This window comes from Pygoscelis adeliae, unplaced genomic scaffold (assembly GCF_000699105.1).
Source record: "Pygoscelis adeliae isolate BGI_AS28 unplaced genomic scaffold, ASM69910v1 Scaffold372, whole genome shotgun sequence".
Classification (NCBI taxonomy): Eukaryota; Metazoa; Chordata; class Aves; order Sphenisciformes; family Spheniscidae; genus Pygoscelis; species Pygoscelis adeliae.
The window spans coordinates 1054192-1071461 of record NW_008824357.1 but is presented as its reverse complement, the minus strand read 5'-3'; the positions used below and the strand labels follow the sequence as shown (position 1 = coordinate 1071461).

Genomic DNA, 17270 nt, shown 5'->3' with positions numbered 1-17270 from the left:
AAAAGTAAGCAGAGATCTGTAAACACTGTCCCAAGACCTGAGCCTCCAAACCTCAGCTCTCCTGGCTGTTGAATCAAGGTTTAGCTTTTTGGGGGGGACAGAATCACAAAATGGCTCTAAATGTGGAGCTGTCTGAAAGTATCCATGCTGAAATCGGCATGGGGTCTTTGTAGTTTGCTCTTTCTCCCCCATTGCACCTAAATCAGAGCAGTAGGAACTTTGAAACAGGGGAATACAGTGAAAAATAAAGCCTTTAAATGTCAGGCAAATGACTTGCAGAGGCCAGTCTCTCAGAAGACCGTAGGGTGCTCACCATCCACTGAAGCCATTCACTGTCTTTAAGGGGCTTCGTTCAGGCTACCAGCACTCAGAGACACTGCTCCTCAAAAGGCTTGGCCCTGTTTTACAGTATGCTACTTGTTTCACCTGGATCCTTTCAACTGTTGTAGCATCTACCTCTACTTCCCAACAAAAAGAGCAGCATCCCATTAGCAGAGCCACGAGTTTGCCAGTCTATGCTGCTGGACACATTCAGTCCTTTAGATGTCCTCCCCGTTTTCACTGAGGGAGATGGTGTGTATTTTAATGGTTGGCACTTTACAATTTTCATGGACAAGGTTCCCTGAAGTGCCTGCACAGCAGCATTCCTGGAGGAAACCTTTACTTTTCACTTTGGCAGCAGTACAGTCTTTAGAAACTGCATTTTTTGCGGGCATGCTTTGCACAGCGGAGAATATCTTCCATTCGCAGACCCCATCTGACTTGGAAATCTTATAGAAGGTTTCTCCCGAGCCAACAGGGATACGGACCACACCTTTGCGGCTCTCCATGCTTTGGCTAGTGGGATGGTTGAGGTTGAAACTTGGGGATTGTTTCTTTGCTGCTTGCTTCCTTGGGAGGCACTGCGCTCTCAGGACGTTTTGGAACGCTTTCTTAAACTCTTGACTTGAGCACGGATAGATTATGGGGTTGATGCAGCTGTTTAAATATCCAAGCCAAAATGTTATTTTAAAAAGTGTGTCCGGGGGTTTGATTGCAGGAAAGAAAGAACCTAAAATGGAAAATACACAGAGTATTAAGGCAGAGGCAGTGAGAAATTGCAGGTAACCAAAGAAACTTAAACACTGGAAAAAATAAATAAGATTCTGTTCTGTCTTGGAAAATTTATGACTCAAAGCCCAATTCCTGCAGGAACAAGTCTTTCAGAAGATATGGTGTTGTACAATTACATGGATGTTCTATCAGAGATCGATTCAAGACATCATCTACTCTATTATACAAGTTTGTATTCCCATTTACAGCCAGAAAGGCAAGCAAGAGGACTGGTCTTGATAGACAGGTCTATCGAGTGATAGACGAAAATTGCTTCCTCCAGGACTCCTAATTCAAGATTAGTTAGCCGAATTATAGTTATATCTACGAGGTCATCGAAAGGGGTTTCAAATGGCAAGAAAATGGCATCACTTCAGAAGTCAGAGTAAGTGAAAAGTCAGATTACTGAGCTGACTGCATTCCAGCTAACGTCTTAAAAATTATAAAGTATTTTCCCTTGAAACCTTTAGAAAATCTAATTTTCCACATTTTTCCATCTCATAGAATGCATCTGAAATTCAGAGAAGTTAAAGGAAATGTTCCTTCTTACATCAGTGAACACTGGAGAGGGTCTCATGGGCAGCCATAATATATAGACTGATACATACTTGCAAGGTTACCGCCCAGAGACGATTCAAAGAAGAAGAACTTAGTTGGCTCCTTAGTAAGGAAAGTACTGTGGGACGTTTTACTGCATAGAAGGCAGGATAACATTCAAAAAATTTGAAATTTTTTGATGCAGCTTATTCAGCATATCAATGACAGAGCCATAAATTATGCATTCATTAGTCCTCACTGTCCTGGCAACAGGATAGCAGTGACAGCAACAGTCAACTACAAGTGACCATGCGAATTGAAAATTAAATAGCATTACTAATATCCTTTTAAAAAAATAGATTATGATGTATGATAACATAGGATTTAATTATGAGTTATCTGCTAATTTAAAATCTTGGGAACATTTTCCTAATGCCAAACCTTTGGGTTTTGGTTTAACTACAATGTGAGCTCCTTACTGCTTGTATAAGCAAGTTTTTAACTTTAAATGATTTGAATAGGATGTCAGTAAATGCTTAAGAGATTTACTCATGGAGAGATGTTATTGTTAAACTACAGAGACATATTTAAGATATTGAAGAGCCAACGCTGCTGCTTATGGAGGATTGTTTAGAAATTTGTTGCTTTTCTTGAATGACACTGGAAAGTGGCCATTGTAACAAGATCCTGTAATTCTCTTATTTGGTACTTCTCTTTGCTTAGAAATAAAAACAATATTGTCTGAATGTGAATGAACCAGAAGACTAAACTCTGTGTGATGCTGGGGTGGGAATAAGTGATAACAGCACTTCTAAGACCAATTTTGCAAAACGAATATAGAACCAGAGAAAGAGAAAAATATTTGCCGTGTGTTGTCAAGGGGAAAGGCTGTTTCTTGCCTCCTTTAAAAGAAAGAGGGGAAAAAAAAAAAAAAAGTGGTTCTATCATACCAGTGTCAGTAATTAGTTTGGGCACAGGAAGAAAAATAATTTCCCAGAAAACATAATTGGCTTGTTCTGGACTTTATAGTCAAGTTTATAATAAATAGAACTTTCAGCACTGACAAATGCTTGTCTTCCTGCTTCCCCCTGGAAAAATCGTAAGCCTGTGCATGTTGAAAGAAATACTGTGGAAGATTCAGGCATCGATACATTTGTCATCCTCTGCAGTGCAACTACGTCTGTAAGCAGCTTCTAAGCTTTACAGCGATCGATCGGTTCGTTGGACCTCCCCTGACTTAGGAAAAGCTAATAATGCAATCAGAGGGTGTTCTAATTTAATTCTGAGAGCTGCTGAACTTTGGTTTGAATCTTTTTCTTCCTATCTTTGTCAAACAAAGCTACAGCAAGTGCAGCAAATGCTTTCAAGTGGCAGAAGCCAGAAAGGAATTCTCAGGGTGTTTTTGCCTGTGTGAGAATGTATCAAAATATTGCCTAAACCAGAAATACAAATAGTACAGCGTGATTAATGACTTGCTCGTTCTGCTGAACATGGTCTCCGCTGTGAAACGTGGAGCAATGTCTTCTGGCCGTGGCACCAGCTCCTACCTCTGAGTGGAGCTGATGTGCCCAGAGGACACGCTGCCGTCAGGGAAGAAATAGGAGATGTGGTAGGGCAAGAAGCCTTCCAGTTACCTCTGACCTGGGAGAGGTCCCATAAGACCCAGGCCATCTGGTGTGTGTTGGAGCAGCAGAGAAGTGAGACTGAGTCGAATACCCAGAGGCAGCGCAGAACATGCCACAGGAGCTTGCTCTTTGTACTGGAGCAGCTGAACCTCCGACTCCAACCTGTTACAACCTAGGCATCAAGCACGAGTCTCGCTGCCTCCGTGACTGCTTCTGTGTTGCTCCAAGCTAGCTAGGTAGAGCAGTTTCACTACCTGTTTCAATATCAACCGGTTTTAAAGACCAAAAATGCTGCGCTAAAGAAAGCAATCGCTGTTTTGCAGTTAGGCATGAGTGAGCAGGCATATCCACGACCTAGAATTTTTCTCAGCAAATTAATGCTCTTTTTCCTAAATAAAGTTCTCAAAGAACTTTCTGGCTGAAGTCATTGGCAGATGAAAAATAACGAAAGGCTTCTAAATGCCCAAATCGTGCCCAGTTTTTTCTTTAGTTCCTCATTTAATTGCAGCGTATCTACTGCTTTCCCATTTTGTGTTAAGACAAAAGGTGAAACAAATCTCAGTTTAGGGAATCAGCTGTGTGAGGCTGAGTGTAAAAATGGGTAAACAATAACAATTCCTGTTTGCTGCAACTTCTGGCTCACTTTAAATGGAATGCTAGTGTCTTGCCAAAGTCTGTTAAAAATAGCAAATAGCCAGTGTCAGAGTCTGTCTCTTGCTCTTTTTTTGGGGTGGAGATCTGCATGCTAATTTATTAATGTAACCTTTTTTGGTTCATCAGTGTAGAGACTTGTTGCCTTGGAACAACACACAGTGAAAAGAAAACAAAAGTAGCTTCAACAGCACACAAACTTTGCTACCTGTAGACCCCATCACCTGCTGTCTTTAACTCGTTCTTTCCAGTGGTGGACACAACTTGGGCTTTAGGACAGTAGCTTCGCTCTGCTGCGCACTTCGTTGTGCTAGTCAGTGATGGTTCATAAGTTTAGACCAGCTAAAGCTCTGTCTCCAGGCTTCACTATAACTGTGTGTTGTCCTGTGAATGAAACAGTACTAATGGCAATAGGAAGAAATATTGTCAGTAGCACCTTGAACGGGCCGAGCTGGAATTGATAGTCAATGGACAAAATATGTAACGGAGCTAGATGTAAAGTCAAAGTAAAAATAATTTGGACCCTCTTCTTACTTATGCCGACAGCTTACTCAACTTCCAGAGCAATATAAATCAAGATCAACATGTCTAAACCTTGAGCCACTGAATTGTTGTGTAGGGTGCAAAAAATACTTCGCCTCCTGCATCTTCTCTGTATAATAAGCAAAATCCTTCTGTATGATGCAGGACTGCTGTGAGGAACTATTGACGCGTTAGCATTTGCTTACTGCCTCTATAGAAACGTGGTGGCCTATTCAAAGGGCCACAGAAAGCAATGCCCTTCTATTGCAGACTCCTGCTTACCTCTGTAGTTCAGAAACTTTCCCTAATCTTTTCTGCTGGCTACCTGAGTATCTGGCAAAGGGGAAAAATATCATATTCTCCAAGTCCTTGGGGGATCAGAATACTAAGAATGTATTCTTTTCTTCCAGGCCTTTAATATTCAGTGACGTTGCTATCATGATTAATATCAGTGGTTGATGTATCTGGTAGCAAGTGGGAGTAATTTTCAAACAGCGCTTCTAAGCCTGGTGATAAAATGTTTTGTTCAGTGTGCCGAAATATCGAACCGGGCAGTGACTGGCAGCTCAAGTCAGATGAGTTTGAAGTAGAAATTAAACATAGACTTTGTGGGGGTTTTTTTGTGGTTTGTTTGGTTTTGTTTGTTTTTGCTTTTTTTTTTGTTTTTTTTTAAACAATGACCATAATTAACTATGAGATTAAACAACCAAGCAGAGTGGTGAATTCTCTCTTCTTTAGGGTATAGAGTATAAGACTCTCTGTTTCCTACGTAGCAGCAGGCAGTACAAAAGAAACTTGGTGAAATGGCACCTAATTCTCCAGAGCAAGCTTTTCCAATTCTCTCACTCGAGGCTAGGTGTAATCATAGATTAATAAAGTGCTGCCATCCAGGTATCCTCTGATAGAGTTGGAGAGTGAGCAGCAGCTGAGAAGTGAAAAGTTTTCTTTCTTGAAACTAATTCTCTATCCAATTCACAGGCCTTAATGTCTTCCCCGCTACACTGTCAGGAATAAAATGGTAAATAGTGGCAAAACTGATTACGGTTTAGAGGCTTCATCATCCATTGTCTCCCTGCAGTCTGTGCTGGAGGAACAGTAAGAAAAACTTCAAATGATCTTTTCATGCCTTTGAATTGTAGATTGATTAAATGATGCTTGAATTCCTGCTTTGTTTTCAAAAGGTTGAGGACTCTCAAGTGTCAGTAGCACAATTCAATTGGTCGTTATATGAAAATTAAATAAAATAAGATGTACTATTAGACTCCTGAGATCCTTTGCCATTAAGTATTTCATCACTTACCCCTGAAGAAATGTCAGGCTTGCATTCCCTCCCCTCATCATTTATTTTCCTGTATGTCAACTCGAAGTTTCTTCAGATCTGAGAGATAAGTTTTCCATGTACCTCCTGGTGAGTAAGTGCCAATTCAGTCACAAAGATGTAATTTGACTTTGTCGTTTGTCAGAACTTACAGAGCTGCTTGATTATAGGTTGTTTAAAAGCCAGTACTGATGTCGTGCGTCGCTTCACTGATGGACAGCGGAGAGGCATTTAGAAGCTGCCAGACTACAGAAACTTGTGTTACTTGTTTACTCTGTATCGCCTCTGTCAGCACCATGGGAATAAGATCCCATACATTTTTGTGACCGATGGACCCACAGTGGTGTTAAAATCCATCTCTGCTAGTAAATCTTGCAGCTCTGTTTAGGTTTGCTATTTTTTCCCCCCTTTTATGTTGCACGTTACAGATTCCACTCAGGAGATGACAGCAGTGCCTGTGCACCTTATGAGCAGAGAACCAAACAGGATTTGTTAGTGCTATGTTATCAGGGCTTAAAGTGTCCTAGGGAATCAGGAAAAGTGCCCATTTTAAACCTTGCACAGAAGTCAAACAAAAATCCTAGCATCTCTTGCCTCTGACGTATAGGCAATATGCCTCTGGAATCACGGCAAATTGGAAACAGTGATCTGGTTTACAGGGAGGCAAAGCTTAAAACTCAGGTCCTGGGATCTGCCCTAAAGGGGTCAAGTTAGAGGGCAGCAGCTATTCCAGAGCAATTGCCCTAAAGACCTGGAGGATGAAGCACAGAGGAGCACTGATGTCCCCACGTAGACTAACGCTGTACCAGGGGCACCCTAGATCTCTCGTGGGGCAGTCTGCTCTACAAACATTGATAAATGTGTTACATCTTGTGTTCCCAAGCTCAGTGTTAGCACTGAACTTTATTCCATAAGACTGGCACTCTATACTGCATCTCGGGTCAAACAAACCATCCCTTGGAAAGTATATTTGTGTGTGTGTGTGTGTATATATATATGTATTGCTGCAGACACGCAACAGCTGCACTCTGTACATATATGCTCTCCCAGCACGTCTCACCCTGCTGGTCCCTTATGGAAAGTATTTTCTGTGGGAACAAAAAATGGGATCAAAAACCCCTTGAACAGTAGGAAATGCTTCTGGGTTTTGTACAATCAAATTAACGTAACAAACGCAGAACAGCGGTTCATAGACATGAGGAAGGGTAAAAGCCTGGATCCGGCAAGTCTTGCATGTTTACAGCTGTGCCTGTCGCAAGGCCTGGAATATTGTGGCTGATTCGGGGGGAAATGAGAGTGACTTTGTGCCTAGATATCCCTGACCCATAGTAAACAGCTGTAGAAGGAGTGAGAGTTTGTTTCTCTTCACAAAAGGATTCAGGAGGGTGCGGGTGTTTGGACAGAGGTGAGAGGTAGAAAGGACAGGCAATAGGCATGGGTCAGTCTGGGAACAGTGCTCTGATTATTTGGATTTTTTCAGACCTAATTTATGCTCTGTTTCATATTGTACCCACTTACGATGGATGATATTTCTGGCAAAGGGCAAACATCTCAGCAAGCAACTATTTCCAGATTCACTGTGGGCAGTTGCAGATTTAGAAAGCTGATAAAAAACCATGGGAAGGTAAACTGAGGTTTTGTTACCCATGTAAACCCAAATAATCACATTGTTTTACAAATCAATTTCATTGTCGTTGAAATTCCAGCTCCCATGCTGTTACTGCAGCGGAATGATTCTGGATCTCATTGCTCACATTTTTAAGATGTTTGATATTCATCCCGAAGCCCTCGCTCTCGGAGTCATGCACTTACAACAAAGCCTTAGCTTTCCTTTAAAAATTAAAAAAACCCAAGCGGGTGGTTCAGAGTGTAGTTTGAAAGGATGAGTCTCTCTCAGCCTGTCTCACGAGTTTGTCACTATGTGGTTGTTGCTCGTGATTTTGGAATCCTTGGGCTTAGCAGTACAGGAATTATCTTCTTCAGCAAAAGCTGAGTATCTACCCCTTGTGTATCCAAATTGAAGACAAAGCCTGACATTTGCTTCGTGGGGTGGGAGAATCACTCATCGCCTTTCAATCACTAACAAATCCTAAACTGCGCCATGACGTTTCAGAGCGAGTGAAAAATTACATTCTCGGTTCATTTACTCCGGGGACTTGAAAGTGGTGACTACACAAAGCAGGAAGGTTTTGAAGACAAGGACAAGCCTTCTCCGACAGATAGTGCGTGCAGGAGAGCCATAGATGTGAATCACGAAACAGCCCAACTGACTCCACTTTCTCTCCCTTGTTTTCAGTATAAATGGCTATTAATATCGCCAATTCCTTCCGCTGCTTTGCTGTGTTATGAATCAGTGGGACACAGCGTTTCAGGACTCGGTAACAGTGGAGAAATGTTGGCCACAGGGAAGTCAGCAGGATCTTTGCCGTTGGCTTCAGTGTAGCTGAGTTATCAACCTAGACCAACAAAGCCTTTCCAGTCTGTGTTTATGAAAAATGCCCCTTGGTTTTAGAAAAAAATAAAAAACTTGCCGAGGAAATACCTTGGCTGTTCATCTTCACGGCTTATTTTCTCCCCATTCAATGGCTTAACACACACTCAAACTTGTGCTCCATGGCTCAGGGAGTGTAAACACCCTTCTCCCTCACCTGTGCTCCAGAGAATGAGCTGGGGCTTTCTTCTTCTTTTTTTTCCCCCTTTTTTCCTTTTTTTCTTTTTGTTGCTGAGGGAACACACTGAAGTGCTAATGTGAGGAATCTAGCTCTCAATATTTCCTCCATGGCTGGAATTCAACATTTTCTGCTATGAAAACTATATTGAGGGTTAGGTTGTCACAGCTTTTATTAATTTTATTTTATTATATTATTATCAACTGAACAACGAAAAGAAAGGGGATTCAGATCCTTGCTTCTCTGAATATCTGGATGACCCAGCCATGACGATGTCAAGGGAGTGCACGGGCTGCTTGCCTTACTCTCTGCCCTCCAAGTGAAGGGGTGGGAGGGACAGGAGGGTCCCACACTTCTGTTTACTACTATGAGACCATCTGTCCAATTCTAAAGAAGAAAAGACTCATGAAAAGAAGGGAAGCTATTTACCTTCTGTATGGGGAAATGCCAGGATAGTATACTGTAGTCCCCTATTTTCCACTGTGATTCCCTAGAAGGCTGGTGCAATTCTACACAGTTCTCCTCCCCAGGAAAACTTTTGCTTTCTCTTACTTTTTTCTCCGCCAGCAAACTTATTTACCCTCCCAAGTTGTAAACACCTTCTCTTTAACACTGCCTTCACAGGATAAGACAATACTACCCATTGCTTCAGTATCATCCACCAAAATTATTTCAATTCTATAGGAAATTGGTGACTTTCTGTTCCACATCTACAGTTAACCTGTTACGGAGGGATCCCAGCTCACTGCTGAATCCCACACTGTGGCGGTTCCCCTTATACTGCTGCTTAAACTATGGGGGATGGATGAATCACAAGCACTGCCTTTTTGTGCCCCCAAAAGACCCTAAAAAACATGTTTAAACTGCTCTGAGTATCTCACACTTGTGGATCCTGTGTGTTGCTCTGAAACGGTGTTCCCAGATTTTGCTGAGTAAAACACTGCTGTCTGCAGGGGTCAGCAGGTAGGGAACAGAGTGAATTGCAGGGTGTAAACTTCAAGACAGTAGCAAGTACTTGAACTCCTGCTGTGATAAGATATGGGTGAAGCAGAGACCCTGGCTTAACTTCCCTGACCCGACTCTGTCATATTCTGGTTCACGATGACAAAGGAACATGGTCTAAAGCCCAGCTACTTTGACAGTAAGTGGGCAGGACACAGGATGGCTCATCCAGAAACCGTGGGAGTTGATCTGAACACGTTCTGGCAGGAGAACACATTGAATTGAGACTCAGATGATCTTGAAAAGAGCAAGAGGCCATAAAGCTATACCTGATATGTTTTTCACTGGTACCAAAAATCAGATGGGTCCTTGAAGCACAGCCTTTGGGAAATAATGTACCATAATAGACAAAATGGAAGCTTTGTGTTGTCCCGGTGTTGCAAAATAGAGGAGGACAGGTCAATCATGCCTTACCAGCATCATTAAGGTAATTGAATTGCTGTATTTGATAACATATAAACCACTGCAGCTTTTCTGTCATGTCTGGCCACCTTTGACTTCCAAAAATAAATTTCCCACTTACAGCTGAGTGGACTGGGTATGAACTCATGCCTCTGGAGCCCAAGCAAGGTGCCGTAGTTAAATCAGCCACCTTACTAAACATGCAGCAAGTGATGATATATACAACAAATGCAAACCTCACAGGAAAACACAGGGATAAATCCACCAACCTCCAAACATCGGTGCATGTTCCTACTCCGCACCTTGTGACATCCTGAGATATTGCATCAATGGCAGAGATAGAAAAATGCATTTTATTTTTCTGGGTTACCTCTAGTGAAAGTAGAGAGTCATTCTCTTTGACTCCATTTAAAAAACAGCCACAAAATAGTAATTAGAAACCAGCTGCAGACAGGCATGTAGACAAGGTTAGAGGATTCCCTTGACAGTGTTTGTGTCAGCTCACAAGACTAATTTACTATTCTACTACAAATATAAATACCCTCCAGCGTATCCTCTTTTCTGCTCTCTTCATCATGAGAATGATTGACAAATGCTAAAAGCCTTCCTCTCCCTTGCCCAGTTTAATAGTCTGGATTGTTTTTTCCCCTGTGATATCCTCTCTCAGACTTTCCCTTTTTTCTTCTTTCTGCTTCTGAACACAACATCTACAACCAGATAGATTTAAGCTGGCTTGCCACAAAAAGTGGGCAACAGAGTTCTGTGAGTTTGTTTGCTTCTGAGGGATTGTTAAGATGAGCCATCAATCCCGACTTAGGACCATTTTTGTAATAACCCAGCCCTTTTTCTTTTTTCCATCAGTTCTGTGCACGTTTCACCTCAAAACAACCTTTAAGCACTGTCATCTATGTTGTTGAAAATAAACCTTCTGAAAAATTCCCAGAGCAACCCATAAGTGTCTTCCAGCTACAGGAAAAGGTCTGTTCTGGCAGCTGTGACATCATCCTCAACATTACCTTGAAAACTGGTGCCATCGCTATGGGCGTACACTGAATTTCCAGACTCTTCTAGCTCTGAGTATTTCTTTCTATATCTATGTCCCTTTCTAGCAACTGCAGGAGGAAAACAAAAAACAGAAATGGAAGAAACATGCTGTTGTGGCAGGCTGTTATTGCAGAGTGCCAGGACCCAACAAGCCTTAATTGCCCAGATGAGCCTCATCTGTGGCCTCTACCCACAACCCCCCTGCCCATTGGCCTAGGAGCTGCATATAAGGTCAGGCTCTTCCCTTTGCCCCTCTTTGAGTGATGTAGGCAAGCTCAGGCCTGTTCTTTGCTGGCTCTGTTTTGTTGTTTTGTGTTTGTGTAGTGATTACTGGACTGTCGGCTGAACCTGTCATAGATGCCACCTCTGCCTGCTTCTGCTCAGGTACGGCGCGTGCACGCTTTTGGGGAGGGCATGGCTCCTGCCTGCACTGTTGTCACCCTCTGTTCCTGGCTTGTTCTCCCTCCTGGAGTAGCGCTGCTCTTGCTGCTCCTTGACATTCAAGTTCCTCTAGGAACCTGTTCTCAGGTTTCTAGTTCAGCTTCATGTAGTCCCTGTTTGCTGGTGCCTAAGAGAATATGGTTGCTCCAATTTGAAAAGCAATATTGCCTGCTTTAGGGCAATTTTTTTTGCCCCAAGATCTTAAAGAACTTTGGCAACATGTCAAAGAAGATCTTAAAGAACTTTGGGAAGAGAAGCAGGGCTTCACTTTATAGCTCACTTGGAAAAAAGAAACTTGGTGATAAGAAGGTTTTGACTAATGTACAAAACAAAAATGCAGCCCTATCAGCTGCTAGTCCTCCCAGCTCGATCATAGATCTTAATTCCCTTCAGTAAAGCAGTGTATTCTTGCTCATGTAAAGGAGTGCATGGGGCATAATCCCCTCTTCATGACACCTGGCTTGCACTCCTCCTAGCTGTTTGAATGGAGTGCTTTAGTGCAGTTATGTTTGGAGGAAGGAGCTAAGCATGGGGTAACCGAAGTGTGAAGGTCAGCACTAAAAAGCTTTTAAAGCTATTCTTGCCATGCAAATTAACATGAGGGGATGTTAAATGGGGATGCTCAAGGGATTAATAAGTGGCTAGCAGTTGGGAATGATTGGTGATTAAGTCTTGCAGAAGGGAAATAAGGGATTAAGAAAATGATGCAACAGGTGCAGAAGATGATATGTGAGAGCAATAGCCCTAAAGTGGACAGGGAAACATCCTTTCCAGCTACCTTCTCTGAAGGGCTGAATAATAGACTACCTGGATGGGGTAGGATGTGCTCATAGTCTGCTTGGAGCAAACACCAGCCTGTACTAAACAAGTGGTGGTCAGTGAAAGCTTTTAGAGCTCCTAAACAAGCAAGTAATTTATTCAGATTAACATTTCCTTCTGTTGAATATATCCCTTGTATACTTAACCTTATAGGAAGGTGGATGCCTAGTGTAGAATGAGGAAAGTTTGGTGGACATATCTGAAAATCTTCTGCTTGGGAAGCAATTGCAGAGAGCTGTAGATGTACATGGACATCAGTCTGTCTTTACAACCTAATACTAGGGCTAAAGTGTTGGACGTGATTGCTCTTAGGCAATGACGTTTATAGGAAGAGTCTGTGCAGAATTCCCCCAATAAAGCTAATTCAGCAATGGGTTTACAGCTTATTTTGTGTAATAGCAATTCAAAGGAAGGCCTGCAGAATAAAAAGCACTTTACACCATCAGACTTCCACTGCTGCAGAGCAGAGACAGAATTTGAGCTTGCTAAGAACAGGTGTCATGTATAGAGGCTAATGGACACAGACAAAGGACCTCACAGTTCTTGCAGACTCTGTTTAAACTCCTATTTAGGTGCCTATTGCTGCCTCTTACCCTGCATTTCGGTTGGTCTAAGCCTTCCCTAAGCTGTCACAGGAAAGGACCTTTCATTGCACTAGGAAAGCTATGTGTCTATAGAGGAACCGAGATTTAATCAGGGGAATACAAAGACTGCAGATCTAGCTGGGGCACACTTGAGCTTTGACTTGGAAGGTTATGTTAAACAATCTGTGAAGATATGTTGAGTTCAAAGAAGCTTTTACAGGAAAACTTTGAGACTAGGAGTGGATCCACTGGGTCACCTCTAAAGAGGGAGAGGAAGTGCATGCAGAAATGAAAACCTGACTTCTCCCAAGGGAAATCAGCTGTTTTGACACTCTTATTTTACAGAAGTTTTGTGAAGGGTGGGTTTGCACTCCACCATGTAGAGAAAAAACAAATCTTAACCTCAGTTCTTTTCATGCAACAGGATTATCATTCCCTGGCTTACTCCACAAACATCAAAGCCAAGTGAGAAGGAGGTGTATTGGACTATTGGACTGAAAGCTTTTGCACAGTCCCTTTGCCTGGAATGAAACTCCATCCATCTAAGAAGGTAAGAAAGACATCGCTTACACAGATAAAAAACTGGCAACGTTACGCACCAATTTCAATTAAGATATTGTCTTATGGCAGGGATACTCAAACTGTTTGTCCAGTTACTTTCAGCAGCATCTACTGATATGGTTGTCATGCCTTTATCTCCCTCCTGAGATCCTTCTATCACGCTTGCCCTTCCCATACCGACACCCCAAAAGTTTCTACCCCGTTTATTGTACGTTTTAACAAGCCTGGTGTTTCTTGTTTTAAAGTGGTTCTTGGCTGGTAGAGTTGATGTTAATAGATGTGGGGATCCTGAAGATGCTGTAGGTCACAGTAAAATAAACTTATGTTTTGGGAACTTCTGCTGCATAGTGGTAAGCACCTGCCAGTTGTCTGAAGTGGTTTGTGTAGCATAGTTTAAGAATGTCTGTCTCATGGGCAGCCTTCATTGAGGGCGGCCTGCTTTTGAACGGCTCCGACTCCTACCAGTGACTGAAGTGACCTGCAGTAGCCAATGGCTGATGGGACCATTTATAGGTCTGTCCCATGTCCACAAAGCTGCAGAACTGGTCTTCAGCACAACGAAGTTCTTGTTGCCCAGCCAGCTGTGTTGTGAACTCCACAACAGTCAGCGGTTTCGGCAACGGAGTATTCTGCACATCTGAAAAGTCCGACCTCTGCCACTAATCTGCTGCGTGATCCTGGCCGGATCACTTCTCCTCCCCATGCCTGCCTTCACCTGTCTGCAGAATAGGTCTGAAAACGGTTACTGTCTTTTAGAAAGTGTTGTGCGTGGTATAGGTGTAAAGTGCCATATGCAATCATCTCTGGGTGAGTCTCTGGTTCTGGGTGGGACAGTCTGTCTCAAGACGTGTTTCCTTTGTTTTTTTTGAAGACGTGTTATTTTGGTGCCACTTGTCTGTTTAATAGTTTTTTGTCTTTAAACAAAAGTAGCAAATAGGTTTTGAAAGACTTATTATATGCTTTAAAAATAACATAGTAACCCTGCAAAGATAGGGAAACTAACCTCAAGAGTTTCCTTATAAGGGATCAAAGAATTGCAAAGCCACTCTTGAGTCCAGAAAATGTCTTAAATCCAAAGCAAATTAATTACCAACAGCTCTGTGGGGGCAACCACATTTGCAGATGAAAAGAAGTGTGTTTAATGCGTTCTTGCAAACCCTTTTTGGTTATGTTTCAGACATCTTGGCAACCAGCATTCCAACATGCTGACATCCTGGACAGCACGAGCCAGGCCTTTCAGGGCTCCTCCTCATGAAACATCTACATCTCTTAGCCCAGTACTTCCCGATATTGATCAACAGAAAAGATTCTGTAGTTTTGGATTTTTCACATGGCAACATCAGTAAAGCAACCTGGTAAACTTGGTAAATCCAGTAGAGGTTAACTGAAAAACAACAGCTTTTTATAAGGTTTAAAAAAAAAAAGAAAAGAAAATCCCCAAATCTTTCTTTGCATGCTTAGTAAGGCTGGTTTTTCTTAATTGTGCACATTGTTCTGTTACTAGCTAAAAATTCCACACAATCTTACTTTATTTTTCCTACGCAGCGTAAGCCCTTTCCATAAGAAAAGCTACAGAAATTGAGCAACTCACAGGCTTAAGGTTCCATGTTTCAAAAACTAATATTTAGTACAGCTCTTGCAGAGCACACTTCAGTGTGATGTGCCACATACATCGCACTCAGATATAGGTATGAAATTAGTATTCTGCTTTTAAATCCTGAAACCGCATCCAAGGTGACTGAGCAAGGTTTAATTAAAATTCTAATTACTTCTTTATATTTCAGTGGTAGCAAAGCAGAAAAAATCCCCAACTTTCCTGCCCTTTAGAATTACAACTGGTGAATAAATATTCATATTCAGCATGATGGTTGAAGCCAGTGTTTTGCCAGTGGGCTCAGTGGGTTTCCACAATGGATGCAAGCCAGAGAAGCATAGAACTAGTTTGAAGGATCCTCGCTGCTGTCTTCTGACTGGTCATACGATAAATTAAAAAACAGATTAATTTCATTTGGAGTGTAGTATCTCATAGTGTGAACTTCCTGATAGGAAGCTGATTTTTTTCCTTATAGTAGGAATTATTAGGTGCTGAGTGCCCTAGGAGATCTGGCCCCAAGTCTGTAACAGCTGCTTTGACCCTGAATGCATTTATGTCTTGACCTTTTACATATTTATATCACCTGAAGAACTGGTTGCAAACTTAGATATAAACACACACCCCCTAAAGATACTGTTCCTATAGCAGAGCTGGTCAGAAATAACAGTCCTAGTTCTGAAAGAGTATTTTCTGCATGGAAAAAGAGTACTAAATCCTTTCCATTCTTTTCAGAATTTTATGCTTCTCTTCGAACCACAGATGGCTTGTTTCATTTGAGAGTATTATTTTTTACACTCACTGCTTTGTGATGGTGAATGTTTTGATTTTGACAGCTTTCCAAGAGAAAATTATCCCCTCAGAGCTTTTCCGGTCAGGATTATCGTACACTGGCGCAAACATGGCCCTCCCTCCAGGGAAGGTTCTGTAAAAGGTAGGGGGTTTTGCTTTACTTACCAAGAGGCATTACTACAAAAAATGGAAGCCAGCAGAGAACGAAGCATCCCACAACTATTCCCAGGGTCTTGGCAGCTTTCTTTTCCCTGGAGAACTTGAGGAGACGCACTGAGAAATGATGCTTGCTCTTGGGGTTGGATGCCGATCTGCTCACTTCAGGAGCATTTTTACGATGGATCCGTAGGGTCACTTCTTCAGAACGAGATCTCTCTGTCTTCAGACCAGAAGTCAGACCTTTATTTTCCCGTTTGGCCACTACATACACTCGGCAATACATCACCAAGATAATAGTCAGGGGGAGGTAGAAGGAGCCTAGAGCAGAGAACAACACGTAGCCAGGCTCCTCAGTGATTTGACAGATGGTCTCATCTTCTGGTGCTGGTTCCTTCCAGCCAAAAAGAGGTCCAATTGATATCACCAGAGACAATGCCCAAACGCACAGTAACGCCAGGAGACCTCTCTTCTCTGTCACTATACTTGGGTATCTCAGTGGGTAGCTCACCCCGATGTATCTGTCTATCGAGATGATACAGAGGCTCATAATGGAAGCAGTGCAGCAAAGGACATCAACAGCTGCCCAGATGTTGCAGAAGATTCTCCCAAAGGCCCAGTAGCCCAAAATCTCCATAGTAGCTGAGAAGGGCAGGACAGTGGAAGTCAAGAGGAGGTCAGCTACAGCCAGGTTAACTATATAATAGTGGGTAACACTCTGAAGATGTCTGTGGCAGGCTACAGAGAGGATAACCAGAATATTACCCAAAACCCCAAAAACAATCAGCCCCCCTAGAATAACACCTAGTAAAATGGCCTTTGAAATGTTCACAGGCCCCACAGAGTGGGTGCAGTTGGAGCAGTCGGAGGAGTTTCCAGGGAGGAAAGCCATGGTGAGTGGCTGATAACGTTCATGCAAGGCTGTTGTACTTCACCCCCTTTTCAGGTAGAAAGAGTGATGAGATCAGTTCTCAGAAGGTTCTACAGGCAACATTTGCCTGACTTTGGGGAAAAGAGTTTTTAAGAACGTCTTAGAAATGCAGCACCAGGAACAATGAGAAGGATCCAGAAACATATTAGAAAATCTACCTTTCTCCCTATGTTTTTACCATTATAGCACAAGTTAATAACCACTATTTCCAAGTCAAATTTAACTCCTTTTGCATTTTTCTTGGGGTGCAGAAGTGAGCCTACACGAAACTGAGGCTATTTATCCTACTTTCCAGGATTACACGATGAGAAATATTGGAATTGCAGGTTAAAATCATTTCTGCCTTTTTGGGAAGATTCAATATTTAAGTAGCATAAATATTCCAAAGGGTCTCAAATTTAGCTTTCTCCCAAGAGGAAATTGCTGATGCTTTCAATTACCTCGTGTTAGTCCTGATTCTGCCTTACAAATGGCTTAGAAACCTGACAAGGTGGAGGCTGCTGCTGTGTCTGCCCAACAACGTCATTTGAGAT

The 17270-nt window shown here is 42.3% G+C and overlaps 1 protein-coding gene across 1 annotated transcript; it reads right to left on the bottom strand.

Annotated features, from left to right (window-relative positions):
• Positions 1 to 539: 539 nt before the first annotated feature.
• Positions 540 to 16698, bottom strand: ADRA1A (adrenoceptor alpha 1A). The gene is made up of 2 exons (XM_009319531.1): positions 15816 to 16698; positions 540 to 1051 (listed from the first exon to the last, which is right to left on the bottom strand). The coding sequence occupies exons 1-2, from the start codon at positions 16696 to 16698 to the stop codon at positions 540 to 542; spliced, it is 1395 nt and encodes a 464-aa protein (XP_009317806.1).
• Between the last annotated feature and the right edge of the window lie 572 nt (positions 16699 to 17270).